The sequence below is a fragment of the Schistocerca cancellata genome, chromosome 10 (genome assembly GCF_023864275.1).
Source record: "Schistocerca cancellata isolate TAMUIC-IGC-003103 chromosome 10, iqSchCanc2.1, whole genome shotgun sequence".
Lineage (NCBI taxonomy): Eukaryota > Metazoa > Arthropoda > Insecta > Orthoptera > Acrididae > Schistocerca > Schistocerca cancellata.
This window is the reverse complement of record NC_064635.1, coordinates 76,917,345-76,943,233: the sequence shown is the minus strand read 5'-3', so window position 1 is coordinate 76,943,233 and position 25,889 is coordinate 76,917,345. Positions and strand designations below refer to the sequence as shown.

Below are 25,889 nucleotides of genomic sequence, written 5' to 3'. Positions count from 1 at the left end.
TTGCTAAAGCATGACAGTGACAGTTGTCCTAAGCTTCACACATCGATCTTTTTGCAGACGCATGAATTTCTGTTAACTTTTGCCTGTTGTCCTTTGTGCATTTTGTTTCGAACCGTTGCGCATTCTGTTTTCGACTGAGACTGCAACAGCTTTTGCCTCCTATGTATCTTTTTCGAATTTTGTTGTTAGACCACGATCGAGCAGGGTAGCGCAGTGGTTAGCACACTGGACTTGCATTTGGGAGGACAGTACTTCAAATCCGAGTCCGGCCGTCCTGATTTAGATTTTCCATTATTTCCCCAAATTGCTCAAGGCAAATGCCACAGTGATTCCTTCGAAAGGGCACGGCCACTTTGCTTCTCCGTCCTTCCATAATCCAAGCTTGTGTTCCTTCTCTAATGACCTTGTTGTCAATGGGATATTAAACACTAATCTCCTCCTCTGTTAAACTGTGGTGAGTCTTTTCCATCCATTATCCATTTACTTGGCACATGCTTCTCCAGAGTATGATGTGCAATCCATTTAATCTTTGCCTATAATTGCTCTATGTCCATCATACTGGAGCTAAATGATGTCAGTTCATTGTTTAAGTGGGGTGCTAACAACTGTCTCTCTGCTCTTTCTAGCAGAAATACTCTCCATAGTAAAAGAATAAGTACTTGGCAGAAATGTTGTGAAATTTAATCAAAGTGAAGTAGAGACAAATACATGCCTATGATTGATAATTTATTTGTATTACTATTCATTGTGGGACATTCAGTGTATAATAAATATAAATAAACATATTTGTTACAAGTTAGATACAATTACAGCTGTGATTATACATCATGTAGACATTAGATATCATTGCGGCCACATGTAGTAAGCATTGCTTCACACAATGGAGGAGAATGGCAAAACAGAGGCATGCCGGCGACCGAGGTGTTGCGAAGTAGGCAAGCACAGATAGCCTTGCTGACAGTAGCAGTCTACCAACAAGCTGATGCAAGGACGCACACAGACCGAGCGAAGCCTGGAGAGTGCTGAGTAAGACGAAGGGCCAGCACGCTAAGTTACGCTGCAATATACTGCGGGAGTAATAACAAAAAGCTACCACCGAGGGTAAAAAAACGTCGTCCTGCTGGATATAAATAGTGGAGTGCAGGCAGCAACAGACAGAAGCCATTGGGAAGCTGTTCGGATCTGAGGACGGACATGGTCCGTGTCCGAATGTTTGATCTTCATAGGTGATGATTCCGGAAGTCTGTTCCAGCTCGCAGGAGTCATCCATTCGCCATCAGATGTCAACTTCAGGTCTGGAGGTCGGGCCAAGTTCGGTTGGCACCATGGCTGACTAACTACAGTGAGAACTTTCAGCAGGACTGGCTGCAGCGCAGTCTCAGTCACAGGCGCCGCCGGGCACTGACGCCCGGACTTCACGGCAACCCGGCCCCACGGCGCGTGGTCCGTCCATGATGGGACCTTGCGGACATCGCGAATAACGGCTTCCCAGCCACCGGTGCAGCAGGCATCAGCAGCTGACCTCATGGTGACGCGGCTCCGTGGGCGTGCCCGTACTGGGGTGACGAGTTCGTCTCAACCACAGGGCATCCTGGCTTCAGCGGAGCACTGGTAACATGAGGCTCCCGAGTCCGATCAGCGGCACGGAGAGACCCGCAGGGCTGGGCAGCGACATCGAGGGAGAAATTGTAAAGAAAGTTCAATAAATAATTGTAAAACTCCACGCCGTCTCAGTCTTTGGCACAGCCACTGTGTCTGCTCCTAACAAGTGGTGCCAGAACTGTAACAAGTGGAACATTCGGACACGGACCACTGTGTGAAGCAAGTGGCAGCTCCTGATCAGATTTTACTTCGCCACTCAATATCATGTTCCTAAATATTGAGAAAACACACTATAATCATTGATATATGTGTTATGTCTGTTCTTTTGGCCATGTGAGAAGGAAGAGACATGTCACATATATAAATAAATAAAGTGTGTTTTCTAAAAATTTGGGGAGAGACCAATTTCAAGAATGCTATGCCCTGCTGGTTTTTTCTGACATGTTCTAGAGATCAGACAACACACATTCATAAATATATATGTGTTGATGGCTATTAAGATCACTCCCATGCAGGTCACATTCTGTCCCAAATTTTTGTGATAATCAGTGTGAGGTGTACAGGAACCATGCTTGGGTGGCCAAAATGGTTAAGGCAACTGCTCACGTAAAATGGAAAATTTGGTTTTGAGAACCGGTCCAGCACAAACTTTCACTTGTAGCCACAGAATTCATTTCAGTGCCCGATTGTGGCCATATTTAGCAAACAGAGTCATGCCAAGAATTAATGTAGCAATTGAACAGCAGTCAGTAAACAGAGTAAAATGCTCCAAACTCATGGGTGAACTTACTAATGAAAAATAGTGGACTAGAATTATTCCCAGAGTACAACAGTTTATATGCTAGGAATGTTTCTGTGAAATGTACACAACCAATTTCCTACCCTAAACTGAGCTTATGGTCTGTCTTCAATTAACTTGTCGACAGAATGTTAAACCCTTCCTTCTCTCCAAACCAGAATCACTCAATTCTTCTTCCAAGACTTTGTAAATTTTGTACTTGTTCAACAAAAGTGGTGTAAGAGGGCATGCTAAAGAGTAATGTCCAAATTTTTATGTGAAAATTCTTAAAACTTTAAATAAAACAAATGCTTCATTTGACGTGATTTTTCATGGCTCTCACATGCTCAATTCTGACAGTACTAGGCATCAATGGTGCTTAGTGCAGCCATTTAGGGGAACCTGTGTTAACTCAGTGTCAAACTGTTGCAACTGTGTTGAAACGAATGTTAGAATTATTACATTCAAGTTTGCGCATGTGCAATGGCTAATTCTTCACATTCAGTTCTTCCTGAGTAAGAGATTTTACAGCATTTGATTTAGGGAATCTCTAAGTGACTATGATAGAGACAGTGATGATGATGATGATGATGAGAGTGGTTCATTTATTAACAATTCTAGTGAAGATGACAATGAAAACCTTGAAGATGTGCATTTTTCTGGTGATTCAGCAGAAGATTCGAAGCAAATGTGGAGTGAAAATGATTCTGAAGTTACAGATTCTTCTTTTGATGATTCAAAGTGTGGTTTTATCACTGAAACTGGTAATGTTCCATTATCGCCAGTTGGTTTCTTTCTGTTAATTTTTACAGACAACCTATTTCAACAAATAGCAGACCAAACAAACACAAGTAGCAGACCAAACAAACAGGTATGCTATAGCAAAAATATGTAAAGTGACACCACTTCCACAATGTTCTGCATGATGGGATTGGAGAAACGTTACCAAGGAAGAAATGAAATGCTCCCATGATGTGCTACTAAATATGACATTACAAAAGTGTAAGAACTTGCAGTACTTTTTTTCAAGAGAATGGTTACAATTATCCGACTTCAGCCTGTTTTACTTGTAGACAATTTATGAAAACTTTCTGGGCACTTCATGTTTCTAATCCAGAGAGTGCTACACACATCAAAACTCAGTTCAGTCACATCTGAATAAAGTAAAGAATGTGTCGGATTACTTGTCTGGCAAGTTTCTCGAAATTTATTGACCATATAGGTATTTAACTTCTTATAAATATACAGTATCATTCAAGAGTTGTGTGTGTACAATCCTAAAAAATCAACAAAATTGGGACTCAGAGTTTATGTGATTTTGGATTCATCAAACAGTTATATTTGCGGTTTGATACCCTTTTTTGACACAGTAACACCATAGTCGTTGATTTGTCAGACTTGAATTTTTCTGAGGGAATAGTTCTTCAATTGATAACTAATATCAGAAATGCTAAAGGAAAATGAGAGTCTCACTCTTACACTGGCCATTTTTATACAGTTGTTGCATTAGCTGATGAACTTTTGAAACAAAATGTGCATCTCACATGAACTATCCAGGCCGGCCACAAAAACCTTCCAGCTGCACTCGAGAAACAAGTTCTGCATCTGAAGAACCATCCACAATAACAAAATTATGGTTCTGGCACGGCAAAATAAACAAACTGTTCTAATGCTTTCTACAAAAGGGAAGAAACAGTGAAACCAAATGTGATTATTGATATACGTCAGAGATGGGCGCAGTATATCAATGTGACGTTTTATTTCCAGTTATGATTCTCTAATGAAAGATCTGAAATGGTGGCGAAAACTGTACTTCTGGTTGTTGGAAATAGGACTTGTAAACAGCTATTTGCTATACAAGAATCACCGCAAGAAAAACAACTTAAAAAACTGTCTCACAGAGTATCCTGTAAAAGTTTTGTAAGATACTCAGTTGGTGAAGAGCCAACAGCCTTGCTGCAGTGGTAACACTGGTACCCGTCCGATCGCCGAAGTTAAGCACTGCCAGGTTGGGCTAGCACTTGGATGGGTGACCATCCAGTGTGCCGTGTTCTGTTGCTGAGCAGGGTGCACTCAGCCATTGTGAGGCAAACTGAGGAGCTACTGGATTGAGAAGTAGCGGCTTAGGTCTCATAAACTGTCATCGGCTTGGGGAGCGGTGTGTTGACCATGTGCCCCTCCACATCCACACCCAGTGACGCCTTTGAGCTGAGGATGACACAGCGGCAGGTCGGTACCATTGGGCCTTCGTGGCATATTTGGGCAGTGTTAAGTATTTTTTTGTTGGTGAAGAAATAAATCCAGGGTAGAAACGGGGATGTCGTTCAACTTCTGATGATGAAGAATGCTATACTGGACAGTTGCACATTATCAACAAGCTTCCTGGGAACAAGCATAAGGATTGTGCAGTGTGTTCAGACAGAAAAAAGAAAGGTGGCAGGTGTGAAACACTGTTTTGCTGTGAAACATGCACACAAAACCCAGCTCTTCATCCTGATGATGGTTTCAAAAAATATAGTACACTGAAAAGTTTTGTACTGTAATAGTTTTGGAAATATATTTGAATGAAAGTGTACTTTTTGTTTTAATGTATATCCAACCTGTTGGACAGTGACCTCATTGTTTCCACAGAGAGACTGTACTATTCTCTGTGGCACGCTCGCTGCCCAGGTAGTGGCAATTTACATAAGTGTGTGCCGAGCCACTCTGTGTCTACCTTAAAGAGTGCAATGGGCTAATAATTTACAAGACATCACTGTGTTCGTCATGCATTTTTTTTTCAGGTAAATTAACAATAAACTTAAACTTATGTGCTTTATGTATAACATATGGAGTATACTAATGATATGAATATAATAGAGGGAAACATTCCACGTGGGAAAAATATATCTAAAAACAAAGATGATGAGACTTACCGAACAAAAGCGCTGGCAGGTCGATAGACACACAAACAAACACAAACATACACACAAAATTCAAGCTTTTGCAACAAACGGTTGCTTCGTCAGGAAAGAGGGAAGGAGAGGGAAAGACGAAAGGATGTGGGTTGTAAGGGAGAGTGTAAGGAGTCATTCCAATCCCGGGAGCGGAAAGACTTACCTTAGGGGGAAAAAAGGACAGGTATACACTCGCGCACACACACGCACATCCATCCGCATATACACAGACACAAGCAGACATTTGTAAAGGCAAAGAGTTTGGGCAGAGATGTCAGTCGAGGCGGAAGTACAGAGGCAAATATGTTGTTGAAAGACAGGTGAGGTATGAGCGGCGGCAAATTGAAATTAGAAATTAGCGGAGATTGAGGCCTGGCAGATAGCGAGAAGAAAGGATATGCTGAAGGGCAAGTTCCCATCTCCGGAGTTCTGACAGGTTGGTGTTAGTGGGAAGTATCCAGATAACCCGGACGGTGTAACACTGTGCCAAGATGTGCTGGCCGTGCGCCAAGGCATGTTTAGCCACAGGGTGATCCTCATTACCAACAAACACTGTCTGCCTGTGTCCATTCATGCGAATGGACAGTTTGTTGCTGGTCATTCCCACATAGAAGGCTTCACAGTGTAGGCAGGTCAGTTGGTAAATCACGTGGGTGCTTTCACACGTGGCTCTGCCTTTGACTGTGTACGCCTTCCGGGTTACAATACTGGAGTAGGTGGTGGTGGGAGGGTGCATGGGACAGGTTTTACACCGGGGGCGATTACAACGGTAGGAGCCAGAGGGTAGGGAAGGTGGTTTGAGGATTTCATAGGGATGAACTAAGAGGTTACGAAGGTTAGGTGGACAGCGGAAGGACACTCTTGGTGGAGTGGGGAGGATTTCATGAAGGATGGATCTCATTTCAGGGCAGGATTTGAGGAAGTCATATCCCTGCTGGAGAGCCACATTCAGAGTCTGATCCAGTCCCGGAAAGTATCCTGTCACAAGTGGGGCACTTTTGGGGTTCTTCTGTGGGAGGTTCCGGGTTTGAGGCGATGAGGAAGTGGCTCTGGTTATTTGCTTCTGTACCAGGTCAGGAGGTTAGTTGCGGGATGCAAAAGCTGTTTTCAGGTTGTTGGTGTAATGGTTCAAGGATTCCGGACTGGAGCAGATTCGTTTGCCACGAAGACCTAGGCTGTAGGGAACGGACCGTTTGATGTGGAATGGGTGGCAGCTGTCAAAATGGAGGTACTGTTGCTTGTTGGTGGGTTTGATGTGGACGGACGTATGAAGCTGGCCATTGGACAGGTGGAGGTCAACGTCAAGGAAAGTGGCATGGGATTTAGAGTAGGACCAGGTGAATCTGATGGAACCAAAGGAGTTGAGGTTGGAGAGGAAATTCTGGAGTTCTTTTTCACTGTGAGTCCAGATCATGAAAATGTCATCAATAAATCTGTACCAAACTTTGGGTTGGCAGGCCTGGGTAACCAAGAAGGCTTCCTCTAAGCGACCCATGAATAGGTTGGCGTACGAGGGGGCCATCCTGGTACCCATGGCTGTTCCCTTTAATTGTTGGTATGTCTGGCCTTCGAAAGTGAAGAAGTTGTGGGTCAGGATGAAGTTGGCTAAGGTAATGAGGAAAGAGGTTTTAGGTAGGGTGGCAGGTGATCGGCGAAAAAAGGAAGTGCTCCATCTTATCGACTTCCTCAAATCCTGCCCTGAAATGAGATCCATCCTTCATGAAATCCTCCCCACTCCACGAAGAGTGTCCTTCCGCCGTCCACCTAACCTTCGTAACCTCTTAGTTCATCCCTATGAAATCCTCAAACCACCTTCCCTACCCTCTGGCTCCTACCCTTGTAACTGCCCCCAGTGTAAAACCTGTCCCATGCACCCTCCCACCACCACCTACTCCAGTATTGTAACCCGGAAGGCGTACACAGTCAAAGGCAGAGCCACGTGTGAAAGCACCCACGTGATTTACCAACTGACCTGCCTACACTGTGAAGCCTTCTATGTGGGAATGACCAGCAACAAACTGTCCATTCGCATGAATGGACACAGGCAGACAGTGTTTGTTGGTAATGAGGATCACCCTGTGGCTAAACATGCCTTGGTGCACGGCCTGCACATCTTGGCACAGTGTTACACTGTCCGGGTTATCTGGATACTTCCCACTAACACCAACCTGTCAGAACTCCGGAGATGGGAACTTGCCCTTCAGCATATCCTCTCTTCTCGCTATCCGCCAGGCCTCAATTTCCACTAATTTCTAATTTCAATTTGCCGCCGCTCATACCTCACCTGTCTTTCAACAACATCTTTGCCTCTGTACTTCCGCCTCGACTGACATCTCTGCCCAAACTCTTTGCCTTTACAAATGTCTGCTTGTGTCTGTGTATATGCGGATGGATGTGCGTGTGTGTGTGCGCACGAGTGTATACCTGTCCTTTTTCCCCCTAAGGTAAGTCTTTCCGCTCCTGGGATTGGAATGACTCCTTACCCTCTCCCTTAAAACCCACATCCTTTCGTCTTTCCCTCTCCTTCCCTCTTTCCTGACGAAGCAACCGTTTGTTGCGAAAGCTTGAATTTTGTGTGTTTGTTTGTGTGTCTATCGACCTGCCAGCGCTTTTGTTTGGTATGTCTCATCATCTTTGTTTTTAGATATATGGAGTATACTAGAACGCAGAATGTCATTCATCCACTCCGCGTCATAAAATAACTGCATCATCCACTTCTTCTCCATCTCTCATGAGAATTCCATTGATAGTTGGATGGCATCAATCAGATTCAGATTTACTTGCAAGTTAACTGTGTCTACTGGCCAGCTGCACTCGAATCACACCAACATTCCCGTTATATCTTGCATCTGGTTTGTGGTTTGTTCATCTGCCCATTATGATTGTACTGTATGTAACTGTGCAGAGTGCACTAGTCAGGAACCTACTGTATGTAGTTGAGAGTACCTGAGAAAGAGCCATTTGACAGGCATTTAACAGGATAGAGCAGAGGAGCTTGCTTATTTAAAAATTCAATTTCAAAAAAAGTAATACCAATATTTATTTAATTATGTGAACAACGTGAAGTACAAAATTTAAATTTTATATTTACACAGTTTTGAAGATGATACCAGGCTGATGGCATCCATTATTCTCAATACACTGCATTAATTGAACTCAGAAGTTTGGTTCAACTCTTTCCAGCACATTGACAGGTGTGTTGGTGACAGCTTGATGAAAACTTCTAAATCATGTGCACATAATGTTCAAAAGTCACTGAAACTGCACATATATATATATATATATATATATATATATATATATATATATATATATATATATATATACCTAAAAACAAAGATGATGTGACTTACCAAATGAAAGTGCTGGCAGGTCGACAGACACACAAACGAACACAAACATACACACAAAATTCAAGCTATCGCAACAAACTGTTGCCTCATCAGGAAAGAGGGAAGGAGAGGGAAAGACGAAAGTATGTGGGTTTTAAGGGAGAGGGTAAGGAGTCATTCCAGTCCCGGGAGCGGAAAGACTTACCTTATGGGGAAAAAAGGACGGGTATACACTCGCACACACACACATATCCATCCTGCGAGTGTATACCCGTCCTTTTTTCCCCATAAGGTAAGTCTATATATATAAGTATATATATATATAAGTATATATACCTAAAAACAAAGATGATGTGACTTACCAAATGAAAGTGCTGGCAGGTCGACAGACACACAAACATACACACAAAATTCAAGCTTTCGCAACAAACTGTTGCCTCATCAGGAAAGAGGGAAGGAGAGGGAAAGACGAAAGGATGTGGGTTTTAAGGGAGAGGGTAAGGAGTCATTCCAGTCCCGGGAGCGGAAAGACTTACCTTAGGGGGAAAAAAGGACGGGTATACACTCGCACACACACACATATCCATCCACACATATACAGACACAAGCAGACATATGTCTGCTTGTGTCTGTATATGTGTGGATGGATATGTGTGTGTGTGCGAGTGTATACCCGTCCAGACATCCCAGGCAGTGTTTACCAACCCCAGTACCTGTCTGAACCTCAGAACGAAATAAGCTGAGAAATGGCAAGTGTGTCAAAAGAATTGAGCACCCTACACTTCTATATTGCAGAAACTGACACACGGCCTCTCAGTTTTGCACATAGCAGTCAAGAGTGTTAAGAAGTTGGATTCTTATAGTGACAGTGCACTACATCTGCATATTAGATTTGTGGCTGGCAACAGGACCTTGCTTAAATAGAACAGCAGCAGTCATTTGGTAAACTAAACACAATGCAGTGAAACAATCTTAATGTTGATGTTGTGGGTACATTCTGAGACGCTGTTCAAAAAAGTATGTAGGACTCTATAGGCTTGCAGAAGAGTAGAAAATTATAGTGAGTAATTATAGTTTTTGAAACCCTTTTTTTCAGTTAAAAAAAACTTCTTTTATTCCTACTGGGATAATTTAGATTCAAATAATTGTATTGTGGATATGTAATTCATTGAAATGAATGAAATAATCATTGGCCCAGGTCATAATAAAAACATATCATGATTGTTACAATAAAATATACTAGAAAGTACAGAATCTAGTCATGTAAAAAAATATGTAGGCCGCTGTTTATGATCTAGTCATAATGATTGGGATATTCCTTGCTTTTCACAAATCATCCCAGACAAAGGCTGATTCTTTATTTGTTATTGTTTTTGTTCTTATTCTTATAATTTAGAAATTTGAGAGTTGCACAGCTGATTAGTCTTACTAATTAAAATGGGCTTTATAAGTTTATGGGTTATTCTGTGCTAATTTTTCAGCAACATAGAGGTCCATTTGAATAAAAATAAAATGAAAGTAATGTGAATCAGAGTTTATCTTCAATAATTTTGTGCAATAGATTTGTTATGTGCCCCCATTGCTTGCAATTACAGTGCTAAATTAACTACTATTTTAAGCCCATGTTGCCATCAGATGATCAAACTAGCTGGGGCATCTATTTCTGAAATGAAGCAAGTTTTCCTCGGTTCCAGATTGTCTGCTTACTCGGGTGAGTCCCGAAATCTGTTACGTTGCTCCAACATGAAGAAGGTGAGGGCTGCACTAACGCAAGGCTCAGAGGAGATCCTCGAAAGATTATCAAACCTACCCAATACACAGCATGATCCCTACACCTTCGCTGTGGATCTTACAGTGCACACGGTGAGTTGCTCAGCTCCACATGATCACGCCTCCTTTTGTTCTTGTACTCTTGGGAAGTATCTCACACACACACACACACACACACACACACACAGAGAGAGAGAGAGAGAGAGAGAGAGAGAGAGAGAGAGAGGTGGGGGCTGGGAGTACCTATCAGTTCTTGACTGCATCCCGCCCTCTTTCTTTTAATGATTTCACATCCAGATCTATTTCTTCTTTGCAATTTTTCTCTTTTTCTATGCAGCTCTATAGAATCTAGGATTCTTGCAAATTATTACTTTTTCCAATTATTATGGATTTTTGTATTTTAATCACTCTTCAAAATTTTCTCCAGTAAAACTTATTTTGTACACTCCAAATAGTTTACGAGGTAAAGCAGATTAATAAGTGAAAGCTGTTTTGTTAATTGCACCCCTCCTTTAAACTTGGGTGAAATTAGTAATAATAATGAAGTAATCTCAGGATGCTGCGAAATAACTGGAGACAGTATCTTATGCTCTGAGGCCATTGGACAGGCTAGTTGGTGGCTACAGCACTAACTTCTTCTTCTGGAGTACTACAGAAATTTAACCCCATTTAAATTATGTGTCACGGTACTTAACCATTTCCGAAGCTTATGTTCATCAATTCTAGCTACAGTTACTATCATTGGAACAGGTTTCAACAACTGTTGATTCCTATGTTTCACTGTGTAAATATGTAAAACAGTAAGACAGGAACTGTATACTCTATTGCAACTTTTTTAGCTGTTTGATGTTTGAAACTATTTCATAATGTGCAAGGAGTGTCGTATCTCTGTACAGAGCTCGTGGTAAAGAAATGTCTGTACTTACAAAGTCGAAGAAAAACTCTTAGAGGAGTAAGACATTACTATATGATCGTGGAGTAGAGAAATAACAACAAGCCATTAACCATTTTCTCAACTCTTAACGAAAGAGGTCATGTAAAATGTACAAATTATAAACAGTCAGTCACTGGCATGAGTAATGTGATCAGATGAATTTACATAAGTACTGTTTCCAACCACAAAATGTGTCTTATATGTGGAGATAACCAAAGAAAGTGTACAATCCAGCAATCCAGAAAGACTTCTTCCAACTGTGAAAGCATCGTGTTGGCTGTGGTGGTGGTTGAGTAGTGGCTTAGATGATCACATTGTGGTTTTCAGCTAGCCATAAGACTGCATTGAAAGGGTAAGTGGTGTGTGAAACCCTTGTAGTGGCAACATTCATTCATTGGTGCAGTTGGTACTATATTTTTCATGCCCCTTACATATCTGCACCATATGTATCATGTGAAAGCTCGTTCTCTGGAACACACATGCCTCTAAAACGTTCTCTGGTAAATTAACTGAGACTAAATGATAAAGATGTTACTTTATCCCATATACAGTTATTATAATGACAGTGACAATGAAAATGGAGAAAAACCACCTTACAAACTGAAATATCAAAACGTAAACTTGGCCTGTAATATTTGTGAATGCTATGGGAATGGGTGGGTGATATTGTTACACATACTGTTTACTGTGCACTGTATGTGGTGTACAGAACACACATGTAGGCTACTGTAGATATAGGCTTGGTGTATTTTTGATGAGCTACACTTAGGGTTTGTCATTTTTCTAAAGCTTAATTACCATTTAATGATGAAAATTCTGTGAAAAATTCTGGTTCTTTCTCCCTCAGCCAAAGTTCACCATACTGACAGTAACAGGTGTCTTCCGTGACATGACCAAGGAGAAAAGTTCTCACAGACATTTCTCACGCACTTTTGTCCTTAAGGGTCAAGAAAATGAAGAATATCAAATTACTAATGATATCTTGTATATCTCAAATGCAAGTACACGAGAGGCGGAGGTAAGTGTGTGACACAAAATAATCTCTGTGTGTGTGTGTGTGTGTGTGTGTGTGTGTGTGTGTGTGTGTGTGTCCGTCCATCACTGTTTTTTTTTATTATTATTATTTTTATTATTCTTCCAGTCATACAGTGATAAGCGGATATAATATATAAATATATTAACTTGATGTCTCAAGACTGTCGACCATTTAAAAAATGTGCAAATGACTTAGTAAACAATTTTAACAAACCTATTTGTCCTATTCTTAGCTCTGCAGTGTCACAAAAATGTGTCCAGATCCACACTTTCTAGGCCTACATTTGTGTGACTCCTGTTGTGTCCTGCGGATGGCAGGAAAGAACTAACATTCAATTTAAACACACTTTATTACAATTAAAGGAAAAATGCCTTCTCAGCATAAAAAAAAATAAAGGGGGGGGGGGGGGGGGGGGGGCACAACTCTGTGGTAGCAAAACATATAAGGATACAAGACAATGGAAAAAAATACTGACCAAAACTAGTCTACAAAATACAATGTGCTACTGCAAGATTATGGCGAGTGAATACAAGGCTAGGGCCTGCATAAGTACTGGCTGGAGCTGTTCCTAGCAGTTCTTAAACACTGTGGGTCTGACAGTCTAGGTGTGCTTATAGAGCCTGGTCGACGGAGTCCTACATCAGTCATATGAGTTCCGATTCGTGGAACACTGTCACATGTTGTCTGGCGAAGAGTTCTGTGTTTGTTTTGAAAGTCTGTTACTGTTCCTGTCCACTGGCAATGTTTCTCTCCGTGCTGCTGAAAGGGGGTTAGCAACCCATCTTGCGTGTCAGCTCTGTAGGTCCTCTAACAATAAGCGGCTGCTACATTTCACCCTGTGGGGAAAAAAATGCACAGCACCGCAAACGTCCATAGGAATAGGGGCATCCTGATCAATGTCCATGGGCTCATGGCCGGCAGGGGCAGGAGGCAGTGACACAGCTGGGGAGCTGGCAGCGGAGACAGTGGCTGAGGCAGAGGCAAAAGTGGAGGTTCCACCACAGTGTGGTCAGCGATTGTCACTGGCAGCTCCTCCGGGGCATCGTGGTCCACCAGACAGGGGTGGAGCTGGTTGAGGTGCCAGCGGGTGGCGGAACCGTCGGCCCACTGGAGAGACACAATCGCCCGGCCACAGAACTCGGTGATGACGACAGGCACCCAGTGGATGAGAAAAGGTCCGTGCCCAGACCTCCTGCCCAACTTGAAAGAAGTGCTTTGGCATGCGAGTGGAAGGGTGAGAAGCCTCGGGAACCAGGACAGATAAGGGGGAGCGGAATGGTCGACCATGAAGTATCTCTGCTGGACTTGTACCAGCCTGGGGTCAGTGCAGTACATGGTCAAGAAACGAAGCACAGCTTCCTCCAGCGAGTGATGGCACAGCAGCTTATCGAGCTGGGTCTTGAATGTCCACACAAAACATTCCGCCTGGCCATTTGATGGAGGGTGGAATGGGGCGGTATGAACTAGGGAAATATCATTGGCAGTACAGAATTGCTTAAACTCGGTCAGAGTAAACAGTGGGCCATTATCCATAACAATCATTTTGGGGATTCCCTCGACAGCAAAGAGGCGTCGGAGAATTTTGATAGTTTCAGCAGAAGTGGTGTTCATCATGCTGGAGACATAAGTGTATCCCGACCCGGAGTCGATCAGTATGAGCCATTGGGAACCATGAAATGGCCGTGCAAAATCCAAATGGATACGTTCCCACGAAGCGGCAGCATCCGGCCACGAAAAATACTGGCGTGGGGGTGCTGTGTGAAGTGTTTGGCACGTGGTACTGGCTGACAAGAGGGAGGCAATGTCTTTATCCATACCACGCCAGTAAAGGTGTCAGCAGGCCAGCTGTTTGGTGAGGATGATGCCCCAATAGCCAGTGTGGAGAAGGTCAACGACACGGCAGCGCAATGCATGTGGTATGACCACCCGGGGAATGTCAGAATCACTGTGCAAAAAGATAATGCCACTGCGGATAAAGAGACTGTGCCGATGATCTCAAAAGTGCTGGACCTCTGTATTGCGGTTGCTATGATGGCTGGTTGGCCAACCTGCAGCGATTTGGCGGCAAAGAGCTTGCAGAGTCTGGTCCTGAGTGGTAGCCCACCGGACTGAATCGAAATCCAACGGAAGTGCATCCAGAGCCGCATCCACATCCGGGTCCATCTGGAAACTAACCGAGGGGGAAGCATCAAATTCACAGACTGCCCTTGCAGGCAGCCAGTACAGAAAACCAGCATTTGCGAGCCATTCAGTCGAACTTCGCCAGGAAGAGCGCCCAGTGCTGTAGGTGGTGTGCTGTCCAGGTGGGCACTGCAGCACCCGGGTAAAACAAAGAAACCAAAGGTTTGTTATCAGTCTGCAGCGTAAAATGACGACCATACACAAAATTGTAGAACTTAGTCAGTGCAAAAACCAGTGCCAAAGCTTCCTTTTCAATTTGACTATAGTTGGTTTGAGCGTCGATCAATTTTTTGGATGTGAAAACCACCGGCCTCTCAACACTATCGACCACTTGTGACGGGACTGCACCCAGGTCATAGTCTGAGGCACGGGTGGTGACGATGAGGGGCAGGGAAGGATTGTAAGTGGCCAGACAAGGAGGGTGGGAGAGAGCTGACTTGAGACGTGTGAAATCCAGCTCACATGCCATGTCCCAACCCAACATGCACCCTTGTGCAATAACCCAGTCAGGGGTGCCAAAATCTCTGCGGCATAGGGTATAAAATGCCTATAATAGTTGATTTGACCGAAGACGGAGTGCAATTGGTTCACGTTGGTGGGAGGAGACAGGTTTTGAATCACCTCAACATACTCCTTAGAGATGTGTAGGCTGCGAACCCGAGATAGCTGACATCTCGCACAAAAAAGCCACACTTTTCTTTCCAGCAACGCAGGCTAGCCTCAGAAAAAACCTGAAACAGTCGGTCCAGCTTGTCCACGAAATCCACCGTGGACGAGACACTGACGATGACATTGTGCAGATAATTGGCCACCCCAGGCACCTTGCTTGTGAGGCGTTCCAAATAACATTGGAAAATGGCAGGGGTGCTGGCAATGCCAAATGGGAGGCGGTTGTACTGGAAAAGACCACACTGGGTGTTGACGACTAGGATCTGCTGCGATTCCTCGTCCAATGGCAGCTGCAAATAAGCATCGCGCAAATGAATTTTGGTGAAAACGGTCGAGCCCACAGGCATTGAGTATGTCATCCACTGATGGGACAGGATAGGCATTGATGACAGAAAGAGAATTGACCGTGAAAACAGTCAAGCCCGCAAGATGTGTGAGTATGTCATCCACCGATGGGACAGGATAGGCATCGACGATGGACTAAGAATTGACCGTGACCTTAAAATCACCGCAGATACGTAAAGCGCCATTTGGCATCTCGACTATCGTGATAGGTGTCGCCCAGCGACTGTGTGCAATGGGAGAAAGGTTGCCTTCATCCTGTAAGCGGCGAAGTTCCACCTGGAGCCTGCCTCGGAAAGCAAATGGATCCAGGCGGGCCTTAAAAAAGAGGAACGTGCAGTGAAACCCTTCACGCCTAATGTGGAGGATGAGAACGATGAGTCATATTTTCTGAGCAGTGGGGCGAGGAGGGTATCTGATGAGGGAATCGACACAGCTTATATCGCATCTTGCACTGATAAACCCAGATGGCCAAAAATGTCCACACCCAGAGGATTAGTAGCTGCAGGGGATCCGACCACCAAAAACTGAGCAGTGAAGAAACGACCATTGTAAGAGATTTGTGTGGAAAAAACACCATTGACGGATATAAAGTGTTTACTGAAACTGCACAAGGTGGAAGTGTAGGGGGATGAAGCCGGTTAGCCCAAATGTTCGTATGTGGCACCATCCGCAATAGAGCAGGATGATGCCGTGTCAATTTGGAAGACCACCGGAATATGCTTAACTTCCAAGGTAATGAGAAAACAGGCACCCAGCTGGGGAATGATGAAGAATACTTGGCCGACAACGGAATTCGAGGCTTCCAGATCCTAAAGTGACGATTCTTGACGAGCCTGTGCATCTGCAGGAAGCGTGGCATCGACACGATGTTTTTGTGCAGCCTGACACACCGAGGCAATACGGTCCACTTGGCTGCAAGCCATGCATCTTGCTCGCCAATGCGGACAATCTGACTGTCGGTGAGTCTGGAAACAGTCCGGACAGTGTGGAAGTCGCGTGAAAGACTTTCTGTCACAGAGTGGGTCAACAGATGAACGAGGCTCCCGCTCAGTGTTAGGCAACTGACAAGCTGCAAAAATAGCTGGATCAAGACGCGGTGGTTGTAGCTGGTGAGAATGGTCGGCAGACAGGTGTTGAGGGACAGGTCCATTAACTTCAAAATATCAGCCCGAAGACCCTCTTCTGATGCGCGAAACATCACCATATCACGAATCAATGAAGAGGCGTAAGACTGCTTGCAGGTGACGTTGGTGCACCGGAATTTACAATCACAGGAGAGACCCGATAAGTCTGACTTGGAGACTTTCAACAAGAAAAAAAAGTCTGACAGGCAGAGGTGATGTGTGTTTTTGAGTCAAAGTACTCAAAAACTCAGCCCTTAATGGGAGTAAATGAGAGATATCAAGGGGACTGCTCAGGGTTCAATTGTTGAATTAACGTAGCCCTTAATGGGAGTAAATGAGAGATATTGAGGGGACTGCTCAGGGTTCAATTGCGGAATTAAACAATACACCTGTGGACTGACTGTCACTAAAAAAAAATAGCCCAACTTCGATTTTCGTTGTGGACCCCATGTGCCAGTAAATGTTGTTCCAACCATTCGACATAATTTGACCGTGGTTCGACAGACCATCGAAAGCCGGAAACTTCGGTGGAGCCACATGCAACGTGTTCAGTTTACCTGCTATGGAATCGACCCTATGGGCTACTTCTTGCAACGCTGGTGAGTGAGAGCAAATTTCTGAATGCGTGAATGTTACCTGAATCTGCTGTAGAGTTTCCAACAACGACTGAAGAAGCTCCTCAGAGGAGGCCATTCCATTCGAAAATGAATGATCCTCGTCACCAATAACTGTTGTGTCCTGTGGTCGGTAGGAAAACACTAACAGTCAATTTGAACACACTTCATTAAATTAAAGGGAAAACGCCTTCTTGGCATACACTAAATTTAAATGCAGAAAAAAAACACACACACACACACACACACACACACACACACACACACAAAAGTCTGTGGTAGCAAAATAGATGAGACAATGGAAGAAGATACTGACCAAAACTACCCTACAAACTACAAAGTGCTACTGCAAGACTACAGCATGTCAATACAAGGCTAGGACTGGCGTAAGTACTGGCCGGAGCTGTTCCTAGGGGTTGGTAAACACTGCCTGTCTGACAGTGTAGGTGTTGGTGAAGTGCTACATCAGTCATATGAGTTCCGATTGGTGGAACACTGTCACATATTGTCTGGTGAAATAGTTCCATGTTTATTTTGAAAGTCTGGTACTGTTTCTGTCTGCTGGAGATGTTTCTCTCCACGCTACAACCCATCTTGCGTGTCATTTATGTGGGCCCTCTAGCAATAAGGGGCTGCTATGACAGTTCCACTATCTGCTTAAAAGTAGCACATTCTGCAAAGGAACTGTTAATTGGCAAACCTACACTCATGCTCATAAATTAAGGATAATTGCAGAATGTGGTGCCACATAATGTGGCACTACAGAAAACTGGCGCTAATAGCATAGGCACATAGGGAACACACAACACAGATCTGTAAGTCCACAGTATTGGTGATAAGTTGAGAAAACCGTCCCGAAACACATGTGCCACAAAATGCCACTGTTTTCTGCGCATGTACCCTGACATCAATACGAGATATGATCACCATGCACACATACACAGGTCACACAACGTGTTGGCATACTCTGGATCAGGTGGTCGAGCAGCTGCTGGGGTTTAGCCTCCCACTTTCACACCAGTGTCTGTCGGAGCTCCTGAAGTGTCCTAGGGGTTTGAAGACATGCAGCGATATGTCGACCGAGAGCACCCCAGACGTGCTCGATGGGGTGTAGGTCTGGAGAACAGGCAGGCCACTCCATTCGCCTGATATCTTCTGTTTCAAGGTACTCCTCCAAGATGGCAGCTCGGTGGGACCATGCGTTATCATCCATCAGGAGGAAGGTGGGACCCACTGCACCCCTGAAAAGGCAGACATACTGGTGCAAAATGACGTCCCGATACATCTGACCTGTTACAGTTCCTCTGTCAAAGACATGCAGGGGTGTACATGCACCAATCATAATCCCACTCGACACCATCAAACCACGACCTCCATACAGGTTCCTTTCAAGGACATTAAGGGGTTGGTATCTGGTTCCTGGCTCACGCCATTTGAAAACCTGGTGAGAATCACTGTTCAGACTCTACCTGGACTCGTCCGTGAACATACCGTATTTACTCGAATCTAAGGCGCACTTTTTTTCCAGTTTTTGTAATCCAAAAAACCGCCTGCGGCTTAGAATCGAGTGCAGAGTACGCGGAAGTTCTGCAAAATGTTGGCAGGTGCCGCCACAACTAACTTCTTCCGTCGAATATATAGTGCTACACAAGCATGCTTTGCAGGCACAAAGATAAATACTGGCGCCAAAACCTCTGCGTCAGTAAATAAATTTAAAAAAAAAAAAGAAAAAAACGGGGTGGAAGACGAGCTTTTTTCTCCGCCCCGAGTTTTGACGACTGCATTTCCTACATTATCCAACGAAGTAAATACAAATTCCGTATTGTAAATCTTCGAATGTACCAGCATTTCAATGAACAACGAAAATCCTACTGGCAAGACTGTTTGGGATGTTAGTCAATATGGCCAACTCTAAGTTCTGAATTTTTTCCTACCTGTGAGAAGAGATAGTTGCTAGTAGGAACTTTTATGAATTGTGAATCACATGCAGTATTCTCTTCACCATAAGAATAATGCGAATATAAACATTTTGCCATGTATTCTTTCGTGTTTCCTGCTATCTCATTTAAATCCTGTCTGCCTAATAAACTATGAAACTAGAGCGAGACAACAGCAAATGCGGAAGGATATTTATATCCTTATTTCATGTTTATATTCGTATTATTCTTATGCCTAATAGTGCTACAGTCAGAAATGAAGCACGGCAGTTGACTAGATTTTTAAATCTAAGATGGCTCTAATTTCTGTGCAGAATGTAATGTATTAAAGAGGCGTCTGCAAAGATTTTCAAACGGAGAAAAATTTTCGCTATGCTCTCGTTCAGAACATCTTCTATCATCCACAGTCTATTCTTTGGTTCTTGTTGATCATTATCAAAGAAAGCAGCAGTGTAAGTAACAACAAATAGCAGTCTCTTGCCATTGTTTCGCTATTGAGACGATTCCTCTCTCTCTCTCTCTTTTTTTTTTTAAATAGTAAGTGGCGGTAGCGCGCACAAAAGCAAGCCATGCCGCGAGTGGCAACAGGCCGTAAACACCCATTATCAGAATGCGAAAACAATGCATGACGCAGTACAGTAATGCATTTTCAGCTTAGAGTGACGTAAACACCTATAACAAAGAGAACGACACTTATCAGATCAAAGAGAAATAAGTTATCAATTCAAACCAGACGAAACACGTGGAAAAGGAAGGGTACCCTTATAAATAAGGACGGAGCACCTGACTCATAGCAATGGCTACCTGGTAAAGCTTAACTGCTAATCGTACGACTCGAACCAAACTACTGTAGCTGTATCGTCATTCATTCGGCCTAAATTGTGTCTCATATTGCAATGGACCAACTTTGTTTCAATTTGGAGGTGCGGCCTAAAACTTTTCTCTCCCCTTGAATTTCGAGTCTCAAATTTCAGGTGTGGCTTAGATTCGGGAATTTTTTTTTTCCCTCGATTTCGAGTCTCATTTTTCAGATGCGGCTTAGATTTGAGTACGGCTTAGATTCGAGTAAATACGGTAACCTGGCTCTCATGTGACCGAGGGTCAGTGGAATGCACCTTACAGGTCTCCGGGCAAATGAATCGTGTCTGTTCAGTCGTCTGTAGACTGTGTGTCTGGAGACAACTGTTCCAGTTCCTGCGGTAAGGTCCCGAGCGAGGCTACCTGCAGTACTCCGTGGCTATCTGTGAGCACTGATGGTGAGATATCGGTCTTCTTGTGGTGTTGTACACTGTGGACGTCCCCTACTGTAGCAACTGGACACGTTTCCCGTCTGCTGGAATCGTTGCCATAATCTTCGAGATCACACTTTGCGGCACACGGAGGGCCCGTGCTACGACTTGCTGTGTTTGACCAGCCTCCGGTGGCCCCTGCGTTCTACACCTCATAACGTCATCAATATGTGATCTTTGAGCCATTTTCAATACACGGTCACTATTAGCACGTCTGAAAATGTGTGCACACGTACTCGCTGCACCGTACTCTGAGATGCACCGACACACCTCCGTGTACGTGGACTGCTGCCAGCACCACCGTGCAACAGCCGCAGGTCAGATGCACCGCACGGTCGTACCCTGAGGTGATGTAAACCCGCAGACTGCCCATCAGAGCACTGTTTCACCACGTATCGGCATTATCCTTAATTTATGAGCACGAGTGTAGATCACTTAAATACGTTTTGATTTGTCACGTGCCTTGCATTTATCCACAAGATGGACATAAAAAATAACAGTTCTGACACCGATCACACCCTGAAGCAGCACGATTGACTTCAGAGAGGTTCCAAGCCCTAGAACTACAATAAAAACATTCACTGCTGCCTGGCTTCTTGCAACATCCTCAGCAATTTATAAAAAAGAAAAAGCATTGTTAACAGCTTGGAAATATGAAGCTTTGAAAGCTAAACCAAAATCAGTTTCCAGAGAATCAATATAGTTCAATCTTACTTTAATAAACTATTTCAAGGAAGCAGCACTTCCTCTAGCTAACTATTAGCTCCATTATCTTACTCAAAACTGCAGTCGAATAATAATACCAGCGGCTGTGCTGAAATGTTGAAGGCTGTCTGTCAAACTTGTGGAACACTCTGGCTCTGTGTTCTGTTGAACCTGCTAACCAATCTCCTATTTCATAAGTTCTGAGCAACTCTCCAAATTTCTTAGGCATTTACTGTTAGGCTGCAGAAGCATTGACAAGCATCCTCACCAGTCCAGCTCCCCTACAGCTCACAAGCCACGGTCTAGTTATCACTGTTTCCTAGCAGAATCACTTGCGGCCCAATTTTACAAAATGAATGATCAGAATAGTTCATCTGAGATCACTGTAAACAATACAAATATTGGTGCTGTGAACATTTCTTTAATGACTGTGCAGTTTGGAATGTCTTCTGGAAATCTTGGTGGATTTGCTTGTGCTTTGACAACTACAGTGGTCTTTCACCTCACACTCGAGGTATACAAAATTACTCACCCGAACGAAATCTGCAGTGATTAATTACTCTGAGTAAGTATAGATTTGTTTTTGGACAGGGTCCGCCTTTTTATTTTATTTTTATTCCCTAGACATGTTTTGCTGAAGTTTCAATGTCATCGGCAGGTTTTTTGTTATCTTCTCGTTACCACATGCTGTGAATTTCCTGGATTTTATGTAGAAAATACTGCATTTTGGATTTGGCCTAACTAAATTGTACAGGTTCTTCACTTTCTATCTGGTGGAACATATGTACTGAAAAATTAAGAATTAATTATTATGTGACTAGACTAATGTTCTCAACCGTGGTAAGATTTTTGAAATAGCTATTCTGTTCTGTTTCTAAAAAGGAATTAAAAATACTGTCCTAGTCTCATTAAAAATACACTGTGTGCGATTCACAGTTCTATCAGATTTTGTCATTAGTTGGACAGTTATTTTTATGTAACGTTTGCTAAAGAAATTGTCAGATACTACATTTGAATTTGGCACCTTGAAGTACATGTAATATTTGAGACTTCATGTTTTATGTATAGACAATTAGTAGTACAAACTAAGTTTTAATTTTTTCAGCCATTCGTTTGTATAATCTGTTTCAAGCAAATCCACAATACTCAAATTTCTGCACATAACAAAAAGTGGTTTACTGTCTGAACCTCGCCTTGGACCCATGTTGGATTTTTGGCAATGATACAATTCACCAGCTCTCTCTTCATGCACCAACAGTCTTTGGAAAAATTCAAAGTCTGATAGTTGCTGAGTTGCATCATCAATCAGTGTAGTTTCCTTGTCTGTCCATATCACTTCCAGTCGTCAGGGTCAAGTGTCTGTAGCAATGAAAAATGTCTTTTGCTGTTTAAGGGTTACACTTAGCTGTAGTAATTAGTGGATTGCTAAGTCAGTAGTTTTATGGAAACTCCTTGCTTCCTTCGTTATATTTCTAGGCATATGTGATGGGGAGGGCCTATTTATGGTAGCACTGGATGCCACAGTGTAGGTGTAAGCAGTTGCAGGTGTAGACAGGGCACAACAAACTTTCAGCAGCAAACTGAAAAGTAAGAATGTAGGGAAATCAGTAAAGAGAAAGAAAGTGTTGTTGTTAGGTAGTTCCCATGGAAGAGGTGTTGGCCAACTTTTGCAGGATGAACTAGGATCAGAATACCAGGTCACCAACTTTTTTAAACCTAGTGCTGGTCTGGAGCAGGTGACAGAGGATTTAGGATCACTTTGCAAAGATTTCACTAAGGAAGACACCGTGGTTATAGTGGGTGGGGCAGGCAACAGTATTGACAGAGATCCTGGGTACAGTATAGAGTGTGACCTGGCGAAGATTGCATCAGTATCGAAGCATACTAGTGTTGAGTTTGTATCTGTTCTTGGTCGCCATGACCGACCTCATTTGAACTCTTCTGTCAAGAGAGTTAATTTAGAGCTGGAACGGCTGCTCATGTCGGGTGCGGGGTCACACATTGTGTGGTTCATGTTGATTCTCTCAGTAGGTGGGATTATACTGGGCGTGGCCTTCACCTCAACAGGAAGGGGAAGGGTAAATTGGCTGGGGAAATAGCAGGAAAGTTAAAGGGGGGAGGCACTGTCATGAGTGGTAAAATACCAGTGGTTATAGGATTCAGAAAATACCCTTTTTTGGGTAGGGAGGAGAGAAAGAAAGCAAATTTTAAGAGAAGTTAGAACTGAGACAAACCTTCAGTTTGAGAAAGAAATCAAAAAACATAAGTCCAGCTTATTACATCAGCATAAACAGCCATTGGCTAAGAATTTTCAACTGTCAGCAGATATTTTAACTCCACCCAATTTTAACTCAGTCAATGTGAAATGTCAGCTATCTTTATTGCATCAAAATATTCGAGGACTGAGAAATAAAATTATGAATTAACTATCTGCATAGATGAATTAGAGTCTTCAAACCCAGCTGACATAATCTGCCTCTTTGAACATCATGTGACCACTGGTATAGAACTTTTAAGTGTTACAGGGTTTAGGTTAGCATCTCACTTTTGTAGATCAGAAATGGAGAAAGGAGGAGTTGCCACATTCATCAGGAACTGTCATAAATTTAAGAACATAGACATTCATAAATTTTGCCTAGAACAGCATATGGAAGCATGTGCAACAGAATTAGATTTTCACAAAAAATCTTTCATAATATTAAGTGTATATCGAGCACCTGCAGGTAACTTTTATCTGTTTGTAAACCACCTTGAAGCTGTACTGGCCCATTTAACAACCAAAAACAAAGAAATAGTGGTTGCTGGTGATTTCAATGTAGATTTCCTTAAAGACTCTCCCAATAACAACTTATTTGAGTTAGTAACACTATCATTCAACTTAATTCCCACAGTAAAGTTCCCCACTAGGATAGCCACTTGCTCACAAACAGCCATTGATAATATCTTTATAGAAAAGTCCAATGAACAAAATTACATTACAAAACCAATAGTCAATGGCCTCTCAGACCTGACATGCAGTTCCTTCTGTTAAATGTTAATACTGAACAGGATATAAAATCTGTTAAATCTGAGCTCAAGAGGGTAATCAGTAAGCCAAAAATTGATTATTTTAGGACACTCCTCAGAGACATTCACTGGACTGATGTTTACAGTGCTCATGGCATGAATGAAAAATATAACATTTTTGCTAATAAAGTACTTACCTTATTCGAACACTGCTTTCCCCCAAAACTTACCAAGGTTAGAGCAAAGTCTACAAAGAAACCATGGATTACTCGAGGAATAGGGGTATCTTGTAAAACAAAAAGAAAACTGTATCTGTCAATCAGAAACATTTCCAATGTTGATGCTATAGCACATTATAAGAAATACTGCAAAATATTAAAGACTGTAATACGGATGTCAAAGCAAATATATTACAAGGAAAAGATAGTCATATCAGATAACAAAATAAAGACAATATGGGATATAGTGAAGGAGGAGACCGGTAGAACCAGACATGAAGAGGAACAAATAGCATTAAGAGTAAATGATACATTGGTGACAGATGTGTATAGTGTTGCAGAACTTTTTAACAAACATTTTATAACTGTTACTGAAAATATGGGGTTGTCAGGTTCGGTAGATGCTGCTATGGATTACCTTAGACCAGACATTTCAAGTAACTTCCATAATATGAATTTGACCCTCACTACCCCAACAGAAATAATGTCTATCATAAAATCTTTAAAATCAAAAACATCTAGTGGGTATGATGAAATATCAACAAAGTTAATTAAAGAATGTGATTCTGAGCTAACTAACATATTAAGCTATCTATGTAACCAGTCGTTTATCAGTGGAATATTTCCTGAATGGCTGAAATATGCTGAAGTTAAGCCACTTTTTAAGAAGGGAGATAAAGAAATAGCATCAAATTTCCATCCAATTTCGCTGTTGCCAGCATTCTCAAAAATTTTCGAAAAAGTAATATACAGTCGTCTTTATAACCATCTTATCTCAAATAACATACTGTCAAAGTCACAGTTTGGATTTCTAAAAGGTTCTGATATTGAGAAGGCTATCTACACTTACAGTGAAAATGTGCTTAATTCATTAGACAAAAAATTGCAGGCAACTGGTATATTTTGTGATCTGTCAAAGGCATTTGACTGTGTAAATCACAATATCCTTTTAAGTAAACTAGAATATTATAGCGTAACAGGAAATGCTGCAAAATGGTTCAAATCTTATATCTCTGGCAGGAAACAAAGGGTGTTATTAGGAAAGAGACATGTATCAAGCTATCAGGCATCATCCAACTGGGAACTAATTACATGTGGGGTCCCACAAGGTTCCATTTTGGGGCCCTTACTTTTTCTTGTGTATATCAATGACCTTTCATCAGTAACATTACCAGATGCCAAGTTTGTTTTGTTTGCCGATGATACAAACATTTCAATAAATAGCAAATCAAGTGTAGTCTTAGAAAGATCAGCCAATAAAATATTTGTGGACATTAATCACTGGTTCCTAGCCAATTCTTTGTCACTAAACTTTGAAAAAACACACTACATGCAGTTCAGAACTTGTAAGGGGTGTCCCAAGAGTATATGTCTAACATACGATGACTAGAATATACCTATTATAACCATACG

The 25,889-nt window shown here is 42.6% G+C and overlaps 1 protein-coding gene across 4 annotated transcripts in view; it reads left to right on the top strand.

Moving 5' to 3' along the window:
- Window positions 1–25,889, top strand: part of LOC126106899 (nuclear RNA export factor 1-like) — a 299,293-nt gene that overhangs the window by 265,665 nt on the left and 7,739 nt on the right. For all 4 annotated transcript variants that reach the window (XM_049913313.1, XM_049913314.1, XM_049913315.1 and 1 more), the window contains 2 exons: window positions 10,343–10,511; window positions 12,200–12,370. In XM_049913313.1, the coding sequence (XP_049769270.1) occupies window positions 10,343–10,511; window positions 12,200–12,370 (340 nt within the window). The remainder of the gene's footprint in view (window positions 1–10,342; window positions 10,512–12,199; window positions 12,371–25,889) is intronic.